Source organism: Lutra lutra, chromosome 9 (assembly GCF_902655055.1).
Source record: "Lutra lutra chromosome 9, mLutLut1.2, whole genome shotgun sequence".
NCBI lineage: Eukaryota > Metazoa > Chordata > Mammalia > Carnivora > Mustelidae > Lutra > Lutra lutra.
In genome coordinates, this window is record NC_062286.1 from 92,111,962 (window position 1) to 92,138,375 (window position 26,414).

At 41.0% G+C, this 26,414-nt stretch overlaps 1 protein-coding gene across 4 annotated transcripts; it reads right to left on the reverse strand.

Annotated features, from left to right (window-relative positions):
* Positions 1-255: 255 nt before the first annotated feature.
* GINS1 (GINS complex subunit 1) lies at positions 256-26,409 on the reverse strand. 4 transcript variants are annotated; one of them, XM_047744233.1, is made up of 7 exons: positions 21,514-21,733; positions 17,494-17,558; positions 13,256-13,354; positions 12,663-12,753; positions 8,740-8,856; positions 5,757-5,831; positions 256-413 (listed from the first exon to the last, which is right to left on the reverse strand). In XM_047744233.1, the coding sequence occupies exons 1-7, from the start codon at positions 21,586-21,588 to the stop codon at positions 378-380; spliced, it is 558 nt and encodes a 185-aa protein (XP_047600189.1). In that variant the 5' UTR covers positions 21,589-21,733; the 3' UTR covers positions 256-377. The 4 variants fall into 4 exon arrangements, with proteins under 4 accessions (XP_047600189.1, XP_047600192.1, XP_047600188.1 ...); XM_047744236.1 differs by lacking the exons at positions 256-413; positions 21,514-21,733 and adding exons at positions 2,451-2,997; positions 26,122-26,409; XM_047744232.1 differs by lacking the exon at positions 256-413 and adding an exon at positions 2,451-2,997 and having other exon boundaries at positions 21,514-21,730.
* Between the last annotated feature and the right edge of the window lie 5 nt (positions 26,410-26,414).

The window sequence follows — 26,414 nt, forward strand, 5'->3', positions numbered from 1 at the left end:
ACACAAGATGCAGAGACCTATCTTCCCCCTATGCAGCAAGAGATTATTTAAAAGAAACTCAACAGCAGTGGGGTGGCTGGGGATGAGGTGGGGTCAAGTGTGACTTTTTGGTCTCTTTTCCCCCCAGCACTGCCTAGACATCAGGCAGGCTGCCAGCACCATGAATATCTGGACTTCAGAGAGCATCTTTGACCACCTATGGGAAACTGTTATAACAGCTACAATACAGAAATGCCCAAACTCTATGAACCCAAATGTGGTTGGAACTGATTTATTGGATAGACTTCTAGATCCCTCTGGAAGGTTGCGCAGCCATACACTTCTCAGCACAGAAGGACTGCCTTCCATTGTGAAATCTCTTATTGGTGCAGCAAGAACTAAAACACAGGTACAAGAACATTCTGTAGTTGATCCTACAGAGAAAACAATGGAACTTCAATCTACTAATATTTTATTTACAAATACAATTTCAGTAGTTGAAACTCACATACAAGCCACATCCTCCAGACACAGATAAACTGTTGACTCAAGAAGACATTAGCTGGGGTGCCTGGGTATCTCAGTGGATTAAGCTGCTGCCTTCAGCTCCTGGGATCAAGCCCCACATTAGGCTCTCTGCTCAGCGGGAGCCTGCTTCCCCCTCTCTCTCTGCCTGACTCTCTGCCTACTTGTGATCTCTGTCAAATAAATAAATAAAATCTTAAAAAAAAAAAAAAGACATTAGTTATTATGAAAGGAGACCCCATCTAAGCAGCTACCTTGAAAGACTAAGGGCAAGTACAGTATCTTCAATTGCTAATAATATTGGGCTGAGAAGCAATGGAATGGATAATAAAAAAATTAAATGCTGAGAGGCACCCGGGTGGTTCAGTCAGTTAGGTGCCCCAGCTATTGATTTCAGTTCAGGTCATGATCTCAGGGTCATGAGTTCCACCCCAAGGTTGGGCTCTGCACTGGGCATGGAGTTTGTTTGGGATTGGGATTCTTTCTCTCCCTCTGCCCCTCTCTCCCATCTAACAAAAACAAAAACAAAACAAAAAAAACCCGAGACAGAGGAACCGACAGCTCCAGCAAGAGGGCGTATAGGGACACCAAGAGCAGTAGCACAGCAGCATTTGTGAAATGTCACCAAATGACAAGGAAGGCTAGTAGGCGACACCCACTCCCCCAGGTCTCTGCAAGCTGGCAGTGTATTTGTTATTTAAAAAATCAGGATGCCTGGGTGGCTCAGTCAGTTAAGTGTCCGATTCTTGATTTTGGCTCAGGTCATGATCTCAGGATTGTGGGACTGAGCTTCCCTCTAGGGCTTCCACTCAGCAGGGAGTCTCCTTGGGATTCTCCCTCTACATCTTCCCCCCACACACTCACTGACTGACTCTCTGAAATAAATAAATCTTTAAAAAAACTATATTTTAGGCAGAGGTTTTTTTTTTTCTTTAAGATTTTATTTATTTATTCGACAGACAAGAGACCACAAGTAGGCCGAGAGGCAGGCAGAGAGAGAGAGGAGGAAGCAGGCTCCCCGCCAAGGAGAGCCCGATGCGGGCCTCGATCCCAGGACCCTGGGATCATGACCTGAGCCGAAGGCAGAGCTTTAACCCTCTGAGCCACCCAGGTGCCCCTGTTTTGTTTTTTTTAAATAAGCTGAAGAAAAGCTATATGACTTTTCATCAAACCAAAGAGGTGCAGAGTTTCTAAATAAAAGGGGCCATCTGAAATTAGTATTGTTTGAAATGACCACCTAATTTTGAGGATTCCAGTATTTATGCAAAAATTTCATAATTTCTGAAAAGCACTTGTAAATCATATTGGCATAATAATCTCCTTAAAGGAAGAATTTTAAAACTGGTCATGCACTGGAAGTCTTGCAAAGCAGAGCCACCTGAATGCAATTACCCTGCTATGATAAAGTTCACAAACTTGTATGAGGGAATGCTCTTTTTTTTTTTTTTTTTTTAAGTTTTATTTCAGTTTAATCTCTACACCCAACATGGGGCTCCAACTTACAACCAACAACTTACATGACTGAGCCGGCCAGGGGCCCCTGAGGGAATGCTCTTTAAAAGGAGGAATTACAGGGGAACCTGGCTGCCTCAGTCGGTTAAGTGTGCGACTCTTGGTTTTTGTTCAGGTCAGGATCTCAGGGTTGAGAATTCGAGCCCTATATCACACTCTGCACTGGGTACGGAACCTGCTTAAGGTTCTCGCTCTCTCTCCTTCTGTCCCTCCCTCTCTCTCTCCCTTTCTGTCTCCCTCTGCCTCTCTCTCTCCCTCTGTCCCTCTGAATGAATAAATAAATAAATAGAGAAATTACATAGTCTTAAAAGGCATATTAATTTGCATAAAATAGCTTGTTCTGCTATAAAGCACCATTACAAACCACAGTGTTTTGTTCTGGCACTTAAATAACATTTTTGGAGTGAAAATTATCACTAAAGTAACACATGACCCCGACAACAACAAAAAAGAATTTTATTATATTAAAGAGTACTATATTAATTTGCCAAAGTTTTGTCACTTAGGAAAGGTATTACCTTCCTTGAATTTGTACTATAAGACAGTATGCTATACCATGGGCTGGAAATGTACACTGGAAAAATAAAGTCATTACCAGGGAGGACAAAGAAAATCAAATGTTAACAAATGTTTATTTCCATTAAAAAAATTTTGTCAAAAAACCACATTGTAGTAACTGTAGGAATCTTGTAATTATAGACATAGCTTACAGTTTATTACAAAGAGGAGGATGAATCCTGTACAAAAGAAAAGCAAACCACTCCTTTGCCAGATACTCCTAGTTATCTTAAAGAACTTCTGTAAAGAACCTTTAAAACCAAAGAGGTGAGGGTGGAGAGGGACGTGTAGCACATTCTGTTGTGTGGCTGCCCCTCACACCACAGGGAAGCCTGGTGGCGCCTCAGCACAAGGTCAGGACAGCACATGCTCCAGAATGCCCTGTCTAACCAGCTGCTCACACTTCCACCGGGGTAAAAAGTGCTGAGGGGAAGGGCAGAGGGAGGGAGGAAGAGAAAAAATTGGAAAAGAATTGAAAATTACATTTTGCATCATTAAAAAGCAACAACTGATTACCTATTTTTCAAGCAGCAGAGTAGCTAAACGTAAGTACATTTGTTATTTTAGTCAATTGAAATTGAAGCCACTTAAAACTCTACTGAATTCTGATTTTTTTTTTTTATAAGATTTTATTTATTTGTCAGAGAGAGAGGAGAGCGAGCGAGCACAGGCAGACAGAATGGCAGGCAGAGGGAGAAGCAGGCTCCCCGCCAAGCAAGGAGCCCGATGTGGGACTCGATCCCAGGACGCTGGGATCATGACCTGAGCCGAAGGCAGCCGCTTAACCAACTGAGCCACCCAGGCGTCCCTGAATTCTGATTTTTATAAATAAATTTATAGTTTGCTTCAGTTAAACTTAACTGAAGACTTCTGCATTCCAGCAGGAATTTTGCCATCTGCATTTTGGGATTTATGCACAGAAAACCCCAGGGTGGGATTCTGCACCAGTGGACCACAAAGGGACAACAGCTTGTTGGGAAGACCACTGAAAGGAGCTTCTTCTCAATTAAGCTTCTCTAGTATTGAGCCTGAACAATTATTTTCATCATAACTACAGTAGCCTCTATCCTCCTGTATTTTTCAAGGATTAGAAGTATCTGTAATCTGCAGGGTGGGTGCTGTTCACACACTGCATGTAAAGACACTGGTACCCAGCTAAGGCTCATACTCCGTGTCCTTCCAAGAGAAAACCACTCTCATTCTGAGGCCGAAAAGATTCTCCCTGTCTGATTCCCCCAAAACATAGGGGCTTAAAATGGGAGCGTTTACTGAAGTCTGGGGTGGGAAAGCCTTGCAGCAGGCAGCAAGGTGCAGGCAGCAAGGTAGAAAACTTTCCAATCTCACAGATGACCAAAGTCTCAAAGAAAAGATAGACATTCTTGGGTAAAAACCAAAAACCCTACATTAGGAAGTTCACAGCAAATAATCTTCGAAAATAACTGCAGCATGAGGGATAATCACAATAGTTCAGGGAAGCATGCTTTGGTTCCATGGGCCTATGGGCCTTCCTCACCAGCTCACAGGCCTATCGTGGGCCCTGAGACAGGGATTTACCTCCTGACCAGTCAGGAAGACACCCTGCTGTCTAATCTGTTAAATGGATTTTTTAAATGCCTTAAGAATGTGAAATGTAAAAAAAGAGAAAATATATTTAGTTGTTCATTTAAGTTATTCCAATGCCTACTACAAAGTGGGGGGGGGGGTTCTGATTTCTGGACACATAAACATGCTTGCTATATGGACAAGTATAAAGAGATCTATGGCAAAAAAATGTTTTCCTATTAATGTTTTATATTATGTGGATGATCTATACCAAATTCTATAGAAAACTGGTTTTGGATGTGGTCAGATATTTTAGAAGTAGATAAATAGTAAGAAAAAGACATAAAATTGTCCTCTATTTTTATAATTGAGGGTGGGCAATACTGAGACAAGTTAAAACATCTCAAGGTGAAGGCTTCTGCGCAGTCTACAGAGAGTGACAACTGTCTAGCACTGGAGCAGGAAGGGGTGGGGCGGGCTCAGTTGGTTTCCACCTGACCCAGCCCCACCTGGGCACTATGGTGGAGAGATCAGCCAAAAGAGCTTGAGAGAGAAATTCAAACACAGGACGACAGTGTTTGAGATGAAGTTTTCTCCTATCTTTCTTTATGAGGATAGCTTTGTTCTTGTGAACCACAACTTCCTGCTGGGTCTTCCAGAAATACAGATTTTGATGAGAGCACTCCTTCACCATCTGCTTTCTATTCATTCTATCTACTTCCCAGAGGATACTTGGGAGGGAAATTTTTGCTCTAACAATCAAAGATTTTAGGGTCCCTTGAAGAATCTCTTTAGGGTTGCCTGGGTGGCTCAGTGGGTTAAGCTTCTGCCTTCGACTCAGGTCATGATCTCAGCATCCTGGGATCAAGCCCCACATCAAGCTCTCTGCTCGGTGGAGAGCCTGCTTCCCCCTCTCTCTCTGCCTGCTCTCTGCCTACTTGTTCTCTCTCTCTCTGTCAAATAAATAAATAAAATCTTAAAAAATATATATAATAAAATAAAAAGAAAAAGAAATTTTTGATCGATATCACTATTTATTTGCCAAAGAACTAGAATTTGAAAGGTGACCTACAAGCTGAAAATGAGCACTTAGCACCTTTTTTTTTTCCCCAAAGATTTTATTTATTTATTTGACAGGCAGAGATCACAAGTAGGCAGACAGGCAGGCAGAGAGCAAGGAGGAAGCAGGCTCCCCGCTGAGCAGGAGCTCAATGCGGGGCTTGATCTCAGGACCCCGGGATCATGACCTGAGCCGAAGGCAGAGGCTTTAACCTACTGAGCCATCCAGGTGCCCCGAGCACTTAGCACCTTTTTAATAAATTCAAAGAGAGCTGTTAAATCCAACAATTTAATAAGCCCTTAATAAGAATAAGCCCACTTACCTAGAAAAAGGCCCATTGTGATAATTTCCCAGTAACATGCTTAGTGTTAAATACAAGCAATAACCTAGTAAATTAACCTCTTCTTGATATATGCAAGTCTTTATATTTAGAAAACAGACAAAACAGTGTGTCTTATACTAAGCAAATGCTTATGATACACATGCTCATCACAAGGCAACATTTACTTTGCTACTGATTCTAACATTTGCATCGTTCAACACTCTCATAGGATATAAAGTATCTCAACACGAGAAATACCTGGCTATTTTTTTTTAACAGGACTGAAGTACCATCATCAACTTCAAATTCTCCATAGTCTTTTAGACACCGCACCTGAAGAAAAAAAAAAAAACAACTTTTGTTTTATCTAAATTATTTTATTTTACTTTTTATTTTATTTTTTTAAAGATTTTATTTACTTGACAGAGATCACAAGTAGGCAGAGAGACAGGCAGAGAGAGAGGAGGAAGCAGGCTCCCCGCTGAGCAGAGAGCCTGATGCAGGGCTCAATCCCAGGACCCTGAGATCATGACCTGAGCCGAAGGCAGAGGCTTAACCCACTGAGCCACCCAGGCGCCCCTCTAAATTATTTTACTATATAGTGACCATAAAGTAAATAGGGGTTATAAAAATACCCACCCAGTACAAATACTAGGCTTTCTGTCTCTCTGTTTCTTCTCTGTGTACCTGGGCCTAGTACCTTGTCCTTACTGTGTACCTTGTCCTTACTGACAAGCCAATTGTCCTGCTGGGATGGGGAGAATGGCAGGATCTCCACATGTATGTGTATGTCCATGCCGACAGCAAAGAAACCTAGGGAGCTGGTGAGGGAAGACAACATCACCTATTGTGTTCCCTCTGCAAATCTTGAAAAATCAAAATACCTATCTACAAAGAAAAGAGAATGTTTTATTGACTCCAACTTGCCTCTTAACAGATTCTTCCATGAAATATCAGTATCTGAGAAAAGAACATAGATAAGTCTCTACAATTTCTGTTTTAAAGGGATTCTTCCAATCTTCTTTAATATTCAGATGATTTCCCAGAAATATGTAGAAGTACACCATGAAAGAAGAGATGCAGACTCACATCAGAAGAATCAAGAGAGGTTCTTTGTCAGGAGGTAGGAGGGGTGAGGCAGCCTTTTGATAACCACTTCTGTAACTGCCAAGAAGATTACCAAGAGACTGCAGCTCTCAGTTTTCCTCTCCCATAAGAACCCAGGATAGGAGTTGGTGCTCTTGAGGTCTTGCATTGGTATGAGTGAAGCCAACCCCACCAGCAAGTTCCAGTCTTCTACTTTTCTTAGATAATTTCATGCCCTATGATCCCTCTGAAATCTTTTTTTTTTTTAATATTTTATTTATTTGACAGACTGAGATCACAAGTAGCAAAGAGGCAGGCAGAGAGAGAGGTGGAAGCAGACTCCCTGTTGAACAGAGAGTCCAATGTGGGGCTCGATCCCAGGACCCTGGGATCATGCCCTGAGCCGCAGGCAGAGGCTTTAACCCATTAAGCCACCCAGGTGCCCCATCCCTCTGAAATCTTAACATGACTTCCAAAGGTATTTTACTTAGTTCAAAAAACACCATTTAAGAAGAATCTCCTCTCCCGCCCCAATGCCACATTTTTGCTTCTTTAAATAGACTTATATTATGGAAAATCTCAAATATTCAGAAGTAAAAAGACTAATATAATGAAACTCCATCAACTGGCTTCGACAATTATCAACATGCGGCCAATCTTGCTTCCTCACCTACTTCTGGATTATTTTGAACCAAATCCTACATACCATTTCATCCGTAAATATTTAAGTATCTATTTCTAAAAAATGAGATTCTATTTATTTAATTTTTTAGAGGTTTATCAATTTTATTCGTGTTCACAAAGAATCAGCTTTTGGTTTCAATTAATTTTTCTTTTCTTAAGTTTTTATTTAATTTCAGTTGGTGTTTTATTAGTTTTAGGTGTAAGATTTTTTTTCAAGAAACATAATCTCAATACTGTTATCACATCTTATTAATCATTTTTACTATCATGAAATTCCCGGCTAGTATCCACATTCCCCCATCTATTTCATCGCTGTTTTCTTTAAGGCTGACATGTTACATCAGAATCCAACGAGAGCTACACATGACACATTTCTGACATGTCTCCACATCTTTTAATCTATACAGTTTTTTCCCTTTTTCCCTTCCTCTTGGCAATCTACTGATAAAGAAAGTGGGTACTTTGGTAGTTTCCCACAAACTAGATTTTGTTGTGGGTCCCTATGGGGTCACTTAACATGTTTCTCAGTCCCTGAATTTCCTATAAACTGAAGTTTTTTCTAGAGGCTTGATCAGATCAGGTTTGATTTTCTGGCAAATGGTGTTACACACTTCCTCTTGCAAGACCTCATGAAGCATAAAATGTCTAGTTGTTCCTTTCTGGATGTTACGACTGATCAGTGGGTCTAGGTGTTAACTGTACCCATCCATAAACCTCATCATCATCTCCATTAACTTTTCACCTACTGGTTTTAGAAGCTATTTGCCTTTAAAGTAATTTAAAATAATTCCTGTTCAACTAATCTACCAACTTAAAATACAGGTTCATATGTTTCATTCTGCTTTCAAAATCTATGGGTTGGTCTTCCACTTTAATTTTTTTAATAATATATAAAGCATGTATATGGTTCCAAAGTTAACACTGTTAAAATCTGTACATTCAGAAAATTTTAGCTATTCTATCCTATTCCCACCATCCCCCTAGAAGTAACATTTTTGGCTTGGATATATGTTTCTTTTTTATTTTTTATTTATTTGTTTATTTAAAAGGTTTTATTTATTTACTTGACAGAGATCACAAGTAGGCAGAGAGGCAGGCAGAGAGAGAGGGAGAGGGAAGCAGGCTCCCTGCTGAGCTGAGAGCCCGATGTGGGGCTCGATCCCAGGACCCTGAGATCATGACCTGAGCCGAAGGCAGTGGCTTAACCCACTGAGCCACCCAGGCGCCCTAGTTTCTTTTTTAATGTTAAGTTAATATATATTCATATACTCCCTCTTCTAAGACAAAAGTCAGCATAATCTATGCATTGAAGAAAAATCTATTTTATCTTAGTGGTTTTTTTTAAAGATTTTACTTTTAACTAATCTCTACACCCATCATAGGCCTCAAATTCAAGATGAAGAGCATCATGCTCTACCGACTGAACCAGCCAGGCACACCAAGAAAAATCCATCTTAAAAGGTATACTTACCTCGATATATAGGCTTTTCGGAGGTTTCATATCCTGTGTGATGTCCAAACCTTCATCTCTTCCCAGTGACCTCATATAGGTAGCAAGGGATTTTTTATAACGATTGAACCACTCCATCTGTAAATATAGTCATTTGACAAAGTTATAAGAAGAAAAACTTGCAGAAATTGTATATTCATCCTTTCATAAATAGCACATTTTCCCACATAGATCACTACTGACCATTCATTCATTTAAACTGCAAGTATTACTAATTGCCTGCTATGAACCAGGTACCGGTCTGGGGATTTAGGATGGATCATTTAACAAAGTGAAAATCTCTATGCTCACAGAAGTTACATTCTAGCATACTTAATCACAGACCTAAGAGACATTTGACCAGATACAGAATCATGAGAAAAACTCCATTTCAGAATTATGATCTCTCTAAACCCTGCACTGATAGTTTTTCTGGAAACCATTAAAACCCTGCTGAGAAAAACCCCCAAGTGTCCATCAACTGATGAGTGAATAAGGTACGTATATCCATACAATAGAATATTATTCAGCCATACCTCAGGATGGTACATGTTAGCACATGGATGAACCTTAAAAACATGCTAAGTGAAAGGCACAAAAGGCCACTTACTTACTGCATGATTCCACTTAAATGAAAAATCCACAATACAAAAACCTATATAAAAAGTAGATTTGTAACCTCCAGGAGCTGGGAAAACAGGAGACAATGTAGAGTAACTGATAATGGATAAAGAGTTTCTTTTGGGGGTGATGAAAATGTTCTAGAATAAGATGGTGATAACAGATACTCTGAATATACAAAAAACCCCGAGTTGTATATTTTTAAAAGGGTAAACTTTATGTTATATAAGTTATGTCTAAGTAAATCTGTTATTTTTTTCATTGTTGAGAGATATTAAAGACCTAAATATATGCAGGGATTACCACATACATGATTCAGTATTATATCAACTCACCTATAGATTCAATTCAATTTCAACCAAAATCTCAAAAAAAAAAAAAAAGAAATAGGGGCACCTGGGTTAAAGCCTCTGCCTTCGGCTTGGGTCGTGATCCCAGAGTGCTGGGATCGAGCCCCGCATCGGGCTCTCTGCTCTGTGGGGAGCCTGCTTCCTCCTCTCTCTCTCTCTGCCTGCCTCTCTGCCTACTTGTGATCTCTGTCTGTCAAATGAATAAATAAAATCTTAAAAAAAAAAAAAAAAGAAAGAAAAGAAAAAAAGAAATAGAACCTGACAAATTGAGTCTAAAATTTACACGGAAATGCAAAGGGCCAAAAATAGTTGACACACGTGAAAAAGAACAAGATGGTAATACTTACTCAAGACTTACAATAAAGTTATAATAATTACAACAGTGTAGAATTGGTATGAGGACATATAGATTTTTTTTTTTGAGGACATATAGATTAAGAGAACAGAAGAGAAAGTCCCCTATCCCAAATCCTCAGATATACTGACACACAATTTATGACAAAAGTGGCACCACATGTAGAGCAATGGTGAAAAGACCTTTTCAATTAAGTGGTATTGGATTATCTCACTATCCGTATTCAAAATTCAACATTATACACAGAAATCAATGCCAGTACTGTAGATCTCCTCGTGAAAGGTAAAACAATACAACTCCTAAAAGACTCCATAGAAAAACGTCTTCATAATCCTTATAAGAAATTGTGTGTGTGTGTGTGTGTGTGTACGTCTGCCTGAGCCCTCAGGATAAATAATGCACCTACATGATGCACAGAACTGTGGTAAGCGCTACACTTACAATCACAATTTTACCATAGTGAAAGGGTTAAGAAACACTAGCAGCCGAAGGAAGAGACAACATGGTGAGGTCTGGCAAGATACTACAGGGGCAAAGGGTAGGTCACACCCCAATATGGGCCAATTTGGCAAGAAGTGTTTTGAGTTAAAAAGCAATTTAAACCTAGCAGATTCAGGAAAAGCTCTTTGGGGGGCCTGGGTTGCTTAGTCATTAAGCATCTGCCTTTGGTTCAGGTTGTGATCCTGGGGTCCTGGGATAGAGGCCTGCATCACGCTCCCTGCTCAGCGGGAAGCCTTCTTCTCTCCCCTACTTCCCCTGCTTGTGTTCCCTCTCTTCTTGTCTCTCTCTCTGTCAAATAATAAATAAACAAAAACCTTTAAAAAGAAAAAGGAAAAGCTCTTTGCCTCTCTTACAACTGCCTTAAAAAATTTAGATTAAGTATCTGCTCCAGGAAGAGAGTTCCCACCATAGACAACCACATTATTGTCTGAACAAGATATGGTAGACAGGGAGGGACCTAGCAAAGCCTGTCTGATAACAAAGCCTCTCTTTGTCTCATTGTTTCTGTGGGTGCCTCCCCACCCTTTACCCCTCCCATCCCCACAAACATCTGTTTACCAAACATTTGCTCTTTTCCATTCTTCTGGAGGATTACATTCTTTCCCTTTCAAGTCTTAAACCCCTAACCCTTGAGGCTCCTGGCTGGTTCCACTGGTAGAACATACGACTCTTGATCCTCTTGATCTGAGAGTCTTGAGTTCAAGCCCCATGTTGGGCACAGAGCTTACTTAACAACAACAGAAAAGACATATATACCTCATTTTGCCTGCTTTTGGAATTTCCATGTCTGTATGGATTCCCTGTATGTATGAAATTTGATTTTTTCCTGTTTATCTGTCTCATGTTGGGACACCCAGGTGGGTCAGTCAGTTAAGTGCCCCACTTTTGACTTTGGCTCAGGTCATGATCTCAGGGTTGTGGGATTGAGCCCCACACTGGGCTCTGTGCTCAGCACAAAGTCTGCTTGAGATTGTCTCCCTCTCCCACTGCCTTTCCTCTGGCTTGTGCATGCCCTCTCTCTCTGATGAATAATAAACACAATCTTAAAAAAAAAAATCTAGCTCATGTCAATTCGATTCTTATTCTGGTTAAAAGGACCTTAAGGAGACAGGACATTCTTGCTCCCTGACAGTAAACAAACATGAAGCTTCTAGTGTCCTTTCCCTATGGAATCATGACACACTGCCCTTCTGGCACAATATGTAACAATCCACACAAAGTACTCTCAATTGGGGAGGCTCACACAAGCTTTGTTGTCCAGAATTTTACTGGGGTTTTATCACACAGGCACCATTGTTTAAAACCATCCATGTGACTGAGTTCCATCTCTATCTCCACTCTCCTCTCTGGAAGTTTGACTGGAATCAAGATATTCAAAGCTCTAAACCTAAGGAGATAGCAGGACCCCTCAAATTTTTAGCCAGTTAGTCAGAAAGGAGGGAAGCCCTGGGAACCCCCAAACCTGTGGCTGGGGAAGTTTGGTCTAACTCTAATAGTGTCAGAAGTCACTTCAAGCCTATAATAGGTAAGTACTACCACCCTCATTATGTAAATGAGGGCATTTAGACATAGAGAGAACTCAAGTCACTTACCAAAGATTAGACAGTGGCAGAAACAACATTCTGAACCCAAATTTACTTGACTCTAATCCTATGTCCTTAAATATTGGGCTAGCTCTGGGCCTTAGTGACAGGACAAATGAAGAGTTTTGTTACAGGTATTCATGTTGAATAAGAAAGTACACACACACAACACTCTCTCTCTCTTTATGGAAAAGCCCTAAATAATGATGCCAGTTCTTTAATCCTATAAATGGATCACTAATAAGTAACATAATGGGACCCTTAATCTTATTAATCAGAGAGGTTTCCACATAGCATTTAGAATTACTCCTATCATTCTCATCATACTATATACTAAGTAAATACAGACCAAAAACTGCTGAAAAACAAATTTTAAAGAGAAATACCATTACAGAACAATACTATGCTATACTCTACTATACAAATACTATTACAGAACAATGCCACAACCAGCATTTTCCAGATTCAGAAACGTGAAGAACAGTACTAGCTTACTTCTTCAGCAGACATGTGAAATCGTAAGGCATTGGGCAGGACGCTGCCGTACTCCCACCTGAGTGCTCTGATCCGAAGCAATCGGTCATACCTAGGATAGAAAAAAGGTACGAGATTGCATGACTATAAGAAGATACCTTGGGAATGACAGGGAGACATAAATATGGGCTGGATGGGTGCAGTGAAGAGTTCTTTGTTTCTCTAGGTTTGAGAATGGTGCCATGGTCATGGGAGAAAAGGCCCCAAAGGTCCTTATTTCTTAGAGTATTCAGTGGTAAAAGCCCATCAGTTTCTAGAATAGTTTAATACAGGCAAATAAAACAAGATGAAGCAAATATGGAAAAATGTTAAAAAGTGTTAAACCTATATGATGTCTCCATGGGGGGTCATAGTATTATTCTCCCTAGTTTTATGAATACTGCAATTTTTCACAATGAAAAAATTTAATGGAATAAAGAAAAGTATTTAGAATGCTTATACAGGAAAAACAAATCTAAGAATATCTGTTATCCATTTGAAATGGTTAATTAGGAAACCACATGGAAAGCCCTCCATTTATTCCTTGCACCACAAGCAAAAACTGAGAAACTTACAGGTATGCTACAGCACAGCGTCGATTTCTTAACAAAGAACAGTGTCGAAACTTGATGGTTGGTATCAAGTCACTTTGTCCACCCGACTTTACTTCATTCCTGGTAAGAACATTTAAAAAAGAAAAGAACAAATATTTCAGCATAAGGAAAATTTTCAAAGCCAACTAACAACTGACCTCCATGTTTGTTTTTATCTATTTATAATTAGCGATTAATCTAAACAAATAGTACCTGCCTCCACATAAGAGCTTTTATTGGTATGCTAAAAAAGCCAAAAACCAAAAGTAAACTAATTTACCTAAAATCATACTATCAGCATTTCATTTAACCATTTGGTATTTTGCATTTTTGCACACTGATTAATCTTCATTATTTTCAAAAGACACACATTGTGTTTACTCACTTTTTAGAATTCTTTTACCATGCTGGAGTAAGAGATAAACCTAACATCATGGTTAACAAGATTATGATCTTTTATCATATTTTTATTTTAAATAGGACTACTCTTTTAATGGTTTTTCCAAATCTTTGCAATAAAATGAGTTAAAATGGTAGTAAAAATAGTCCTTCACTTATCCCACAAATATTTATTGATCTTCAACATGTATGTGTCCTATATTGCAGTGTTGTTCACACAGAGAGGGAAAAATTTTGGTTTTACCCTACAAAATGTACATCTCCTTAGATATTAGATAAATATCATATTTAAAAACCAGATGTATGGAGCACCTGGGTGGCTCAGTGGGTTAGAGCCTCTGCTTTCAGCTCAGGTCATGATCCCAGGGTCCTGGGATCGAGCCCTGCATCGGGCTCTCTGCTCAGCGGGGAGACTGCTTTCCCCATTCTCTCTGCCTGCCTCTCTGCCTACTTGTGATCTCTCTCTCTGTCAAATAAATAAAATCTTTAAAAACAAACAAACAAAAACCCACAAACCAGATGTATAATTAATTAATGGGCACAGGGTTTCAGTATTACAGGATAAAAGATTATGATGATGGATGGTGGTGACAGCTGTGTAACATTATGCACATATTTACTACCACTGCACTGTACACTTAAAATGGTTCAGATGGCAAATTTTATGTTATTTATATTTTACCATAATAAAAATGATGGAAAAAAACAAATCAAAGACAATGTACAGAATGAATAAGAATCTACTTTGGAGTTTTAAAAGGAACTGGATAGGAGTGCCTGGGTGGCTCAGTGGGTTAAAGCCTCTGCCTTTGGCTCAGGTCATGATCTCAGGGTCCTGGGATAGAGCCCCATATTGGGCTCTCTGCTCAGCAGGGAGCCTGCTTCCTCCTCTCTCTGCCTGTCTCTCTGCTTACTTGTGATCTCTGTCTGTGAAATAAATAAATAAATAATAAAATAAATAAATGAATGAATAAATAAATAAAAATAAAAGGAACTGGATAGATACAAAAAGGGATTCCTTCCTGCAGTGCCTATTTCAGGCCCTGAAAATAGAGGGAAATATCTATGTCCCCATCCTATCATGTCTTCTACATCTGCTCTGTACATTTCTGTCACTCTCTGAAAGTCAGATTCGTTCTCCACATTGTTTATTGTGTGCTCTGGATTATAAAGAAACAGTACAAACAAAATATACCCAAGGTAATACCAGAGTATTTCATTAAGTACATAAGGACTTCCTAAAAAAATTTACTTTTACACGCGTAATTAAAAAGGAATAGACTTCTGACAAAAAATTTTAACAGAAACTAATAATAGTGACTGTCCCCTACACCCCACCAAGAAAGAAACTAGGAGGGTGGGGCACATAGTTTTGGATCACAAATTTGCAAATGGTACAAATATAGCAAATACAGGAAAATCATTCCCTTACTGGACTAAGGCCTGTCAGGCCACCTCCTAAATAAATATATCTTTAACCTGTTCACTTTCTTTTTTTTTTTTTTTAAAGATTTTATTTATTTATTTGACAGAGAGAGATCACAAGCAGGCAGAGAGGCAGGCAGAGAGAGAGGAGGAAGCAGGCTCCCTGCTGAGCAGAGAGCCCGATGCGGGGCTCGATCCCAGGACCCTGAGATCATGACCCGAGCCGAAGGCAGCGGCTTAACCCACTGAGCCACCCAGGCGCCCCAACCTGTTCACTTTCTAATTAGTCCAGGTCACCTCTGCTGTCACCTGGATGGCCAGCTTGCCTCCCTCTTCTCTTGGTCCCCTTGTCTATTATCCACAGAGTAGCTATGGTGATTTTTTAAAACATAACCATGCCACCATCTTAAAATAGCTTAAAATTCTCATCTTGTGTTACCCTTTGCCTGCTTGCTAAGCTTCAGCCACACGGTCTTCTTTAACTATCACTGTCCTGAGCACCCACCCTCCTTCACAACTCAGGGCCTTTGCATACATATACTGCCCCCTCCACCTAGGACACTCTCTGCCCCCAGTCACTGCCTCACTGAAACTGGCTTCTCCTTTAGATCTCAGCTGAAAGGTTTCTTCCTTGGAGAGAACTTCCCTGATTTCTCAGTCTAAGTCTGCCTTTAATTGATTATTCTCTTTCCCAGAACTATTGTTTTCCTTCATGGCATGTATCCCAATTCGGCGTATCTGTATTTATTATCTATCTTCTGCATTATTAGACTGTGAGGGCTATGGGGACAGACATCTGACAGACATCAGTTTACAGCTGAAACATCAGAGCCACTTATCAGCACATAATCATTTAGTACATACTTGTTGCATGAATTAATAAATGAACAAAGTGCTTGGGAACTTGAGTTAGGGACTTTATATCTGCCTTACACTTACTGTAAACCTGCTATGGTTCTTTCCTTCATTCGACCTGTGAAGATTTTTCTGTATCTCTTCTTAAACAACACAGTTGGAAAATGCTCCCATTGTTCATGTGCTCCACAGATCTTACCAACATGTTATTGATTTCTATGCCCAAGTAACTGATCAAAACACTGTACCTAATAAGGCCAAAAATGAAGTGTCAGGTCACAGACGGACATCTGTTGGTTGAGATCTGGATAAATCACCTCTGATCCCAGAGCTGGTACTCCTTGTATCTTACTCTTCACCAAATCACAAGAACTATGAAGTTTGTCACACAGCCCAAATGCTCCACTGTGCCACCACCATGCTCAGCTCTAAATGTTCTCTAAACCCAGAGCTCTTTTACACACCAGGCTGTAGCCTTCTATAGCACTGGTTCTAGGCGAACTTTGCTAAAGCTGCTGGAAATCACTGCAGCTCCTATTAAGTTTACAAATTGCCTGTTACCCATTTAAGGCACCAAGGCAGCTATTAGTGAAAATGAGCAGTGGAAATTCTATAGATTTCACTTTGTTAGAATTTTTATTTGCTGCTGTCTCATCTCTTTTAGATTCACTCTAATACCCTGTCATATGATTCAAATAAATGTTTACTGAGCATCTGCTATGTACCATGCACCATTTGAATCCCCATAAATTTAGGGTGATCAACACAAATCCCCTCAGTCCTGTATAGCTACAGTATGATCAGGCTCACAGAGAATTTAAAAAAAAAATCATATCTAAAAACTGATGGGGGGCGCCTGGGTGGCTCAGTGGGTTAAGCCGCTGCCTTCGGCTCAGGTCATGATCTCAGGGTCCTGGGATCGAGTCCCGCATCAGGCTCTCTGCTCAGCAGGGAGCCTGCTTCCCTCTCTCTCTCTCTCTCTGCCTGCCTCTCCGTCTACTTGTGATCTCTCTCTGTCAAATAAATAAATAAAATCTTTAAAAATAATAATAATAAAAAAAAATAAATAAAAACTGATGGAACATTATCTTATTTCAGTATCACATTTTTTAAGTTCTTTTAAAATATCAATCTCATCAGGGGTGTGTGGGTGGCTCAGTTCGTTGGGTGTCTGCCTTTGGCTTGGGTCATAATCTTGAGGTCCTGGGACTGAGCCCCATATCGGGCTTCGACAGCTCAGCGAGAAGCCTGCTTCTCCCTCTCCCTCTCCTCCTTCCCCCTGCTTGTGCTCTCAAATAAATAAAAACTCTTAAAAAAGACATCTATCGGGGCACCTGGGTGGCTCAGTGGGTTAAGCCACTGCCTTCGGCTCAGGTCATGATCTCACGGTCCTGGGATCGAGTCCCGCATCAGGCTCTCTGCTCAGCAGGTAGCCTGCTTCCCCCTCTCTCTCTGCCTGCCTCTGTCTACTGTGATCTCTCTGTCAAATAAATAAATAAAATCTTAAAAAAAAAAAAAGACATCTATCTGTCAAAACTTACACATCAGACTGGTTTTGTTCATATAAAGCTTTCATCTCCTCCAGAACTTGCCTGAGTCCATCCTCCTAGAATATATAAAATGATATCGATACACATCTATTAATTCCTCCACCAAGTCTATAGCAATGTTTGATCTACTGTTTATCTTTGATTTTGATATCTTATCAAAAAGCAATACCTATGGGAATGGATATAACAAGTGTTGGTGAGGATAAGGAGAAATTGGAACACTCATACATTGAAGACAGGAATATAAAATGATGCAGCCCTATGAAAAACATTCTGATGGTTCCTCAAAAAATTTAACATAGAATTATCATATTATCTAGCAATTCCACTCTTAGGTATATACTCCAAGAAACTTGAAAACATGTTCATTCAAAAACTTTGTACATAAATGTTCAGAGTAGCATTATTTATGGCAGCCCCAAAGTAAAAACACCCAAATATCTAAATTCTAAATTCTAAAATTCATAAATATTACATAGTAGGTCTGTCAGCAATCCAAAGATAAGTGACCTAACTACTTTTAAGACCAAAATGTATGCAGTAGCAAAAACATTTTGGGACTATTGGTATAACTACAAAATCAAGAACTTAATCCTCTTCAAACATAAGAAAATATATAATTCCTAATAAAAAAAAGTAAGCATGATTTCTATCTTCCCTTTGCTCAAGTAGTTAAAAAGAGGTCATGGAAAAGTCTGATCTATTAGAATTCAGTTCAATATTCCTTTTATAAGCAAATAATATTTTAAGAAATAGCTGAAACTCCTGTATGAGTAATAGATCTACAGGCATACAAAAGATACGTGTGAGGGGCACCTGGGTGGCTCAGTGGATTAAGCCTCTGCCTTCGGCTTGGGATAGGGTCTCAGGGTCCTGGGATCAAGCCCGGCATTGGGCTCTCTGCTAGGCGGGGAGCCTGCTTCCCTCACACTCTCCATCTGCCTGCCTCTCTGCCTACTTGTGATCTCTGTCAAATAAATAAATAAAATCTTAAAAAAAAAAAAAAAAGACATGTGAAATTTTATAAAAATACACAAATGTGGGGCACCTGGGTGGTTCAGTCAGTTAAGCATCTGCCTTCAGCTCAGGTCATGACCCTGGAGTCCTGGGACTGAGTCCCACATTGGGCTCCCCACTCAGCAGGGAGTCTGCTTCTCCCTTACCCTCTGCCTTGCTCCCTGCTTGTATTTTATCTCTCTCAAATAAATAAAATCTTAAAAAAAATAAAATACACATTGGGGCGCCTGCGTGGCTCAGTTGGTTGGGCAACTGCCTTCGGCTGAGGTCATGGTCCTGGAGTTCTGGGATCGAGTCCCACATCGGACTCCCTGCTCGACGGGGAGTCTGCTTCTCCTGCTGATTTCTCTCTCCTCTGATGCTCTCTCTCTCTCAAATAAATAAATAAAATCATTTAAAAAAATTTTAAAAAAAAAATTAAAAAAAAAAAAATAAAATACACAAATGCTGGGATCCCTGGGTGGCTCAGTTGGTTAAATGTCTGCCTTTGGCTCAGGTCATGATTCCAGGATCCTGGGATCGAGCCCTAGGTGGGGCTCCCTGTTCAATGGGGAATCTGCTTCTCTCTCTCCCTTTGCCTCTGCCCCTACCCTCTGCTTGTGTTCTCTCTCAAATAAATGAATAAAACCTTAAATAAATAAAAATACATACATGCTTTCAGATTTAGATTTATCTATAGTAAAAATTCCCACCTCAGGCTGGGAGCCCAAGATAATTTTCCTAAAAACTCACTTAAACTATTACCAGTTCTGCATATAGAAAGTGGACAATTATTTCAATTTGCTGAATACAGCATCTAACCTTGAGAGATCCTGGAATGAATAAGGCAGAGTCCTGCTCTAGACCTACTGACTATCATCTTCCTGGGAGTTCTTCTTGGAAGTTCCTGTGGGCCACGGGCCTATCAGCCCTCAGACCAATCAGATGGATTGGCCTGTCCCTGCTTGGCTATGTCAAAGAGTGGCCAGTCTCCTCAGGCTGAGTCTTCCAGGCTGCTGAGTAACTTGGCTAGCAGGTGGGTTTGTCAGCTGAAGGTGCAAAACTGCAAAAGGTGCCCTGCCAAATTAAGACCTAGAAAAAGGAGTGATTTTAAAGTTTAAAGTTCCTTCCCTGGACACCCCCCAAAAGTGGTAACTTAAAATTTAAGTGAAACAGGTTGCTGGATGGACTCAAGGTCTGCAGAGCCAGTCACAAGGCTGTTGTGGCCAGTTCCTGTTGGACAAGAGTCTCTTTGAGGTTGTCTCCTCATACGCCTAGTTATCTAAATGCAGCATGGAGTCCTATTTTAGAGCCTGCACCCCTTGAAATTCCAGCATCTCTGCTGAACTTCCCATCATTGTCTCCTAACTTTTTAAATGAAGTAACTGTCCTTGAAGAACAACAATTATATATTTTCTTATGTTTGAAGAGGTTTAAGACAGGAATCTAGGAAACCTGTGTTCAAGGTGAGGCTCTGAACCAATATGTTGTAAGTTTGGACAAATCCCTGAACTTGATCTATAATTTCTCTTTTTTTTTTTTAAAGGAGTGATCATAACCACCCATAACCATCTAACTGCCACTGTTCTTTCTCATCTCCTATCTGTTCCACGTAGTGCTGCCATCATTACCCTCAATACATAAAAAACTGCCCTATCACTCCCTTGTTTAGAATCCTTTACCACCTTCCAAATGCCTTATACGTTAATACCCAATTCTCCTAGGTCTAGAACCCACCTATGTAGCCTCTGCACACACATTAGTCCCTCCCTTCCTATGTGACCATTAATCTCTGCAAGGCTGTATCCTTCAGCAGCAATGCTTATTTTCCTTCTTGGAGTAGGGACCTCATCCTTCCAGGTGTGACCCAAATGCCCCCTCCTCTACCCCAGTTCATACCAACATTTCTCCTTATGCTCCTGTGTATGCCTCTCTTGTGTCCTCACACTGCATTCTAATACTCCTTTTTTTACCCCTCTCCCAGGAGAACATGCCCTGGCATTCACACAGCGGCTGCTCTATGCTAGGGAAAGTAGTCAAGTATAGAACTTACAGTGCAGGTCTGAAGCCAGACTGCCAGGATTTAAATCCTAGTTTCACTTCTTACTATAGCCAAGATACTTAATCTTCCTAAGCCTCTGTATACATGGCTAGAAGAAATGGTTTAAATCTCAAAGCGTTCTTATGAGAACAACAGATAACACAGGCCACATGCTTAGCATTCTTTTGGGGTAGTAACAGAAAATTAAGAATAATGGTAATAAATAGTAGTGAGTAAAGGACATGTGGGGCTAGGTAGGGAGAGAGAGGTAGGGGGCTATGGGGTCAGGCTCATAAAAATCCCCAAATTGCAGAGGTGTAAGGAAACCAGAGATAAGGGAACAAACCAGATCATCCTGTCCTAGGTGTCAGAGCTGGGGTCTTGTTGTAACACGGAAAATTAACAGCAAATAGTCACTTCGCTGCTCCTTGTGTGTCAGGCACTGTCCAGAGGACCTACACATATACATCCCACTCCGAGGGCCCTCACTACAGGAAGAACTGAGCCCTATTATTATGCTCTTTCTCGTTTTTTGCAGAAGCGGACAGCCACAGAAAGCCGGAGTACTGCTCCAACCTCACACCACGAGCCCGAATCCCGGCCTGGCTCTACAGGCCTACCTTCTGCCTTAGCGTTCAACAAATGCTAGATGGTTACCGGGCAGCCAAGAAACGCTTGGTCAAGCAAAAGAACCAGCAGTAACGCTGTATGTAGGAAACACTGAGGCAATATATTCAAGAAATTCACCAAATCGCTGCGTAATATAAACACGAATGCTCTTTTTCCTGCTAGGTTTCGTTTTTCTGTGTTCCAAAATTTTTGTTCCCTACTTTGGAGCTGACACGGTGAGAAAGCCCACGCTCGGAGGAGACGCAGGTTAGACCCACAGGGTCGCCCACCCTCCGCCCGCCCGCCGCTCTCCCAGGCCCCGCGCCTTCAGCCAGACCAGCCCGGTTGACCCCATCCTCCCTTACATTGAAGGCGGGCAGCTGCCCTTCTGGCGCGCGATGCAGCTCGCGGACCAGCTCCATGGCCTTTTCGCAGAACATATCATCCGCGCCCCGGTCCCGAGGCCTCGTCAACCGCCCGCTCTCACACCAAACGGTCGCAGGGTTCACGCACACGACTCTGGGGATCGGGTGGTTTCCAGTCCCACAGCGGCGTGTACTCGCCTCCGCCTCCGTTTCGCCCTTTGGCGCCAAACACACCCAGCCAATAGAAACGCGCTCCAGGGCCTCGTGGCCTACGGCGGCGGCCAAAGGACAATTACCTCCGCTGCGCAGCCGCACTATAAGAAAAGGTGAAAGCCGAGGAGGGTTTCGCGGGCGCATCCTTCCCTAGGGAAACCCGTGCAGCTGCGGAAGAGTCAGCGGGCATAGGTTCCAGCCTGTAAGCTGAGCAAAGGCTCTCTTTTGAACCTCAGCTCGCGATATATACGTATCTCGCAACATCTTTTTTAATAAAATTAGGTCGATTCATTTTCATTTAGGTTCAACGGGGTTCTACTTTGAGCTTTTGAGAAGGAATGCCCAGAAACTTGGTGTGCATGAATGCAATGACGCAGCATTTCGTTTTCGTTTTGCAGTGTGGGCTTTTTTTTTGCTCAAAAGGGAAACCAACTTTTATTGGGTATCTCCTTTATGGTAGAGAGTGTGACATATGTATCATTTAATTCTCATGATTAACCCTAAGATAGCTTTTAAGACCCTTGGTACTGATTAGAAAGCAAAATAAAAAAAAAATTTTTTTTAAGTTGGCTCCATAGCCAACTTGGGGCTTGAATTCAGTACCCTGAGATCAAGAGTTGCAGGTTGTAAGGCCTGAATCAGCCAGGCGCCCCAACAACTGAATAGATAACCTACCAAGTTTACTCAGCTTCTAAAGTGACAGACTTTGTATTTAAGCTTTGAACCCCACAAAATCACCTTTGATTTTAAAGGAGTCATTTAAAAACATTTGGAAAATAGTTTTAATCAGGAAGCCTACAAAGGGGGAAAATACCCAGATTAACATCAATTCACACAGCCATAATCTTACCTACATGATTATGGAAATTTTCATAATCATACAGCATCAGAGATGAAAATTAATGCTGTAGAGACAACTTGTTTTATTTGGCTACCTCTTAAAAAGCAAAACTTTTTTAAAAAGGCAATATTACTGGATTCATTCTAGCTAACCCTAGAAACTATGTTCCTCTTTTGCAAATAAAGATACAACAGATATGTAATCTGAAGAATAAACATGGGAATGGCCTACAAAGCCTTTGAATCTTTTTTTTTTTTTTTAAGATTTTATTTATTTATTTGTCATAGAGAGAGAAGCGAGAGTGAGCACAGGCAGACAGAGTGGCAGGCAGAGGCAGAGGGAGAAGCAGGCTCCCCGCCAAGCAAGGAGCCCGATGTGGGACTCGATCCCAGGACGCTGGGATCATGACCCGAGCCGAAGGCAGCTGCCCAACCAACTGAGCCACCCAGGCGTCCCCCTTTGAATCTTTAAGCTAATTGACATTTCCTTTTAAGCTCTACAGTCAGGGATAATTTAGCTAAGTTTTATTAAAAACACAGATCCATTGTGGTCTGTGCTACAAGACTGTGTTCCAACAATCACAGTATCCACAGTATCCACAACCTTCCTTTGTCATAAACCTTTTTAATTTCAGATCCTCGGCCTGAGATTCATTTCCTCACCTGTACAATGGGGGCAATAGTACACACTTCTGAAGGGTGGTGGTGATTCATTACTCCTTCAGCAAATATTTATGAAGTTCCTACTATATTCTGTGCATTGTTCTAGACACTGAAGATAAAGTAGTGAACAAAGTCCTTGTTCTCAGAGTCTATGTTCCAGTGTGGGATACAGATATACCAATGATAAATATATTACTGAAAAATGCTCAGGAGAATAAGCCAAGGCAGGTAAACCGAGTGATGATGAGAGGACCTGAGGGTTTTCTTAGTGTTCAGAGAAGGCACAGACCTGCAGTGGGGAGCGAATAACCCATGTGGAGATGGGGCCATAGAATGGGCAGAGAATTAGCAGCAGGAGGAATGCAAGTGCAAAGGCCCCAAGGAAGGGGATGTATGACTCACACACATTCAACACACATTCACCCACACCTCTCCTTGAGACCCCAGCCTCAGCAAGGAGGCAGTGACACTGGAGCAGAGTAAGGGAGGGAGACCTTGGTGGCCGAGATCAGAGTGAGGGCTGGAGGCCCTTTCACAAGCTTTCTGTTTTATCTTCAGTGAGATGGGAAACCATACAGTTATTTTAAACGAACAAATGACAGGACTGGACCTACATCTTTAAAAAGAACTTTCTGACAGCTGAGTTAAGTAGACAAAAGTTGGCAAAAGTGGAGGTAGGAGACCACTTACACTAGTAAAATAATCCAAGTGAGAGAGGATGGCAGCTTGGGCCAGAGTGCAGATGGAGGAGGTAGTGAGAAATGGCTGCATCCTGGATAGATTTTGAAAGGAGTGGTAATACAGATAGACATAAGAAGGGAGGATTCAAGGATGATCCCAGGGTTCTGACCCAAGGAAATAGAAGTATAATATTGCCATTCCTGAGGTGAGGAAAGTTACACATGGAGTTTGGGATGGGAAAAGCGTTGTGAGCTCAGCTTTGAACATAGTAACTTTAGGTGCCTACAGGATATCAGAGTGGATGAGTAGACCATTAGATAGAAGACCCTAGAGTTCAAGGAAGGGGTACAAGATACAAATGTGGGTGTCACCAGCGTAGGATGGTATTTAAAGACCATACAGAAAGTCAATGTGTAATATCAGGAAGCAAGAATTTCCTGTTCCCTTCTAGGACCTTCTAGCTGTACTAAGAATCAGATTGATATGAAATAGATTAACAGGAGAAAACCAAATTTAGTTTCCTACATATAGGGAATCCACACTGACATGGAAATTCCAAAGATAGTCAGGCAAAATAAGGTTATCTGTATATTATCCTGAACTAAGGAGAGTCAGGTAGGGATCTGGGACTTTGAAAGGAAAGAATGCAAGTCACAGGGCAATAAGAAGAGCAAATGTTTGGTAATTAGATACTTGCCTTGCCATATAGATAGGTCACTCAGATAAAATTTATTTCTGGTAATAAGTTATTCTGGGAAAAACCCCCAATTTAGATTCTTCTATATAGTCAAGGGGGGGCAAAAAGTTTCTTCCACAGGGAGGAAGTCTATAGGGTCTTAATTGCCTTTAACTCAAAATAATCTTCAAACCAAAGTGGCCCACCTTGGAGCAGCCTGGCCCTTGGCCCCTACAGGACCAAGAGCTGAGGACTGTATAGGCAAGGCCTAATGCCAGCCAAACTCAATAACCCTCACATTTCTTTTCTCAACAGCCCTCCCTTGTTTGTTTGTTTGTTTGTTTTCCCTATTAAAGAGGATTTTGTGAGTGATAGGGTCAAAAAAAATTTTTTTTTTTAAATTCAGTTTCTGGATTCCTAATCCCAGTATGTGCTAGTATAACAGTTTAAAGAATTCACAATTGAGTGCTGGTTGGGATATTTTTATAACACCATTAATGAAATTCTTTCACAATTTAAGTATCATTACAAAGCTAATAGAAGGAGCTACTAATTTCTCCTTTTTTTTTTTTTATCTTTGACAGATAGAGATCACAAGGAGGCAGGGAGGCAGGCAAGAGAGAGGAGGAAGCAGGCTCCCCGCTGAGCAGAGAGCCCAATGCCAGGCTTGATTTCAGGACCCTGGGATCATGACCTGAGCTGAATGCAAAGGCTTTAAGCCATTTGAGCCAGCCACCCAGGTGCCCCAGAAGGAGCTACTAATTTCTAAAGGGATTTCTAATTGATGTTAAATTATCAGTTGCCAATAGTTTTCAACTAACAGAAATGTTGAAATTTTGAATGTTGAATGAAAGTTCACTTTGTGATAAGTAAGCAAATCTCTTGATTGTAGATCCTTTGCAAGAAATATTAAAGAATGCCAAAGCTGTAAAACTAAATTTGTGAAACTACTCTTTTCTTTGTAAGATGAGTTGAATTAGTTGTTTGTTTGTTTTTTTTAAGACTTTATTTATTTATTTGACAGAGAGAAAGATCACAGGTAGGCAGAGAGGCAGGCTGAGAGAGAGGGGGAAGCAGGCTCCCTGCTGAGCAGAGAGCCAGATGCTGGGCTCCATCCCAAGACCCTGAGATCATGACCTGAGCAGAAAGCAGAGGCTTAACCCACTGAGCCACCCAGGCGCCCCTGAATTAGTTCTTAACTTGGGTTTCACAAGTGTAAATTTATCTTTGAAACACATTTTTTTTCCACTTTTTTTTTTTTTTTTAAAGATTCTTTAAGTAATCTCTACTCCCAACCTGGTCAAGAGTCTCCTGCTCCAGCTACTAATTGCTTTACAAAAATCTGAAATCAAATACAGACTTTAAGAAGTAAATTGTTTAATGAGTTCAGTTTTCATACGTTCAGCCCTAAACTTAAAAATTAAATTACCTATATGTTTGTGTTTAAAAAAAAAAAAGTACCTGAAAGCCTATTTTTTAAAAAGTAAAATCTTGTGGGAAAATAGTTATAAATCATGAAAATGGTGACTTGTTACCTTTTGATTTTGTTCTCATAAATCATTAGAGAAACGTTTCCGAGGGATTCGCTCACGTTGAGTTTCCAGCATTAGGGAAAAATCAGTCTGGGGCGGGAGAGGAAGGAGCCAGCTCTCCTCTGCGGCTCTGGCTCGTTGGGTGCTTTCTGGCCGTTGTCCTCCCACATTTGGGCCACTGATCTGGGGCAGGACCGAGGGCGTTTGCTCACGGCGCTGAGCACGCCGGCAAAGGCGACCCTCCCCCCCGCAGCGCCCTAACCCAGACTCCTCGCCTGCACCACCCGTCGCTCGGC

Bases quoted from the DNA above. Each gene is read 5' to 3' on its own strand.
- GINS1 (XM_047744232.1), bottom strand. From the start codon at position 21,588: ATGTTCTGCGAAAAGGCCATGGAGCTGGTCCGCGAGCTGCATCGCGCG. The intron at 12,754-13,255 runs GTAAGTTTCTCA...TTTCTATCCTAG, and splicing joins CGCTGTGCTGTAGCATACCT to GTATGACCGATTGCTTCGGA. The intron at 5,832-8,739 runs GTAAGTATACCT...TTTTTTCTTCAG, and splicing joins CGAAAAGCCTATATATCGAG to GTGCGGTGTCTAAAAGACTA.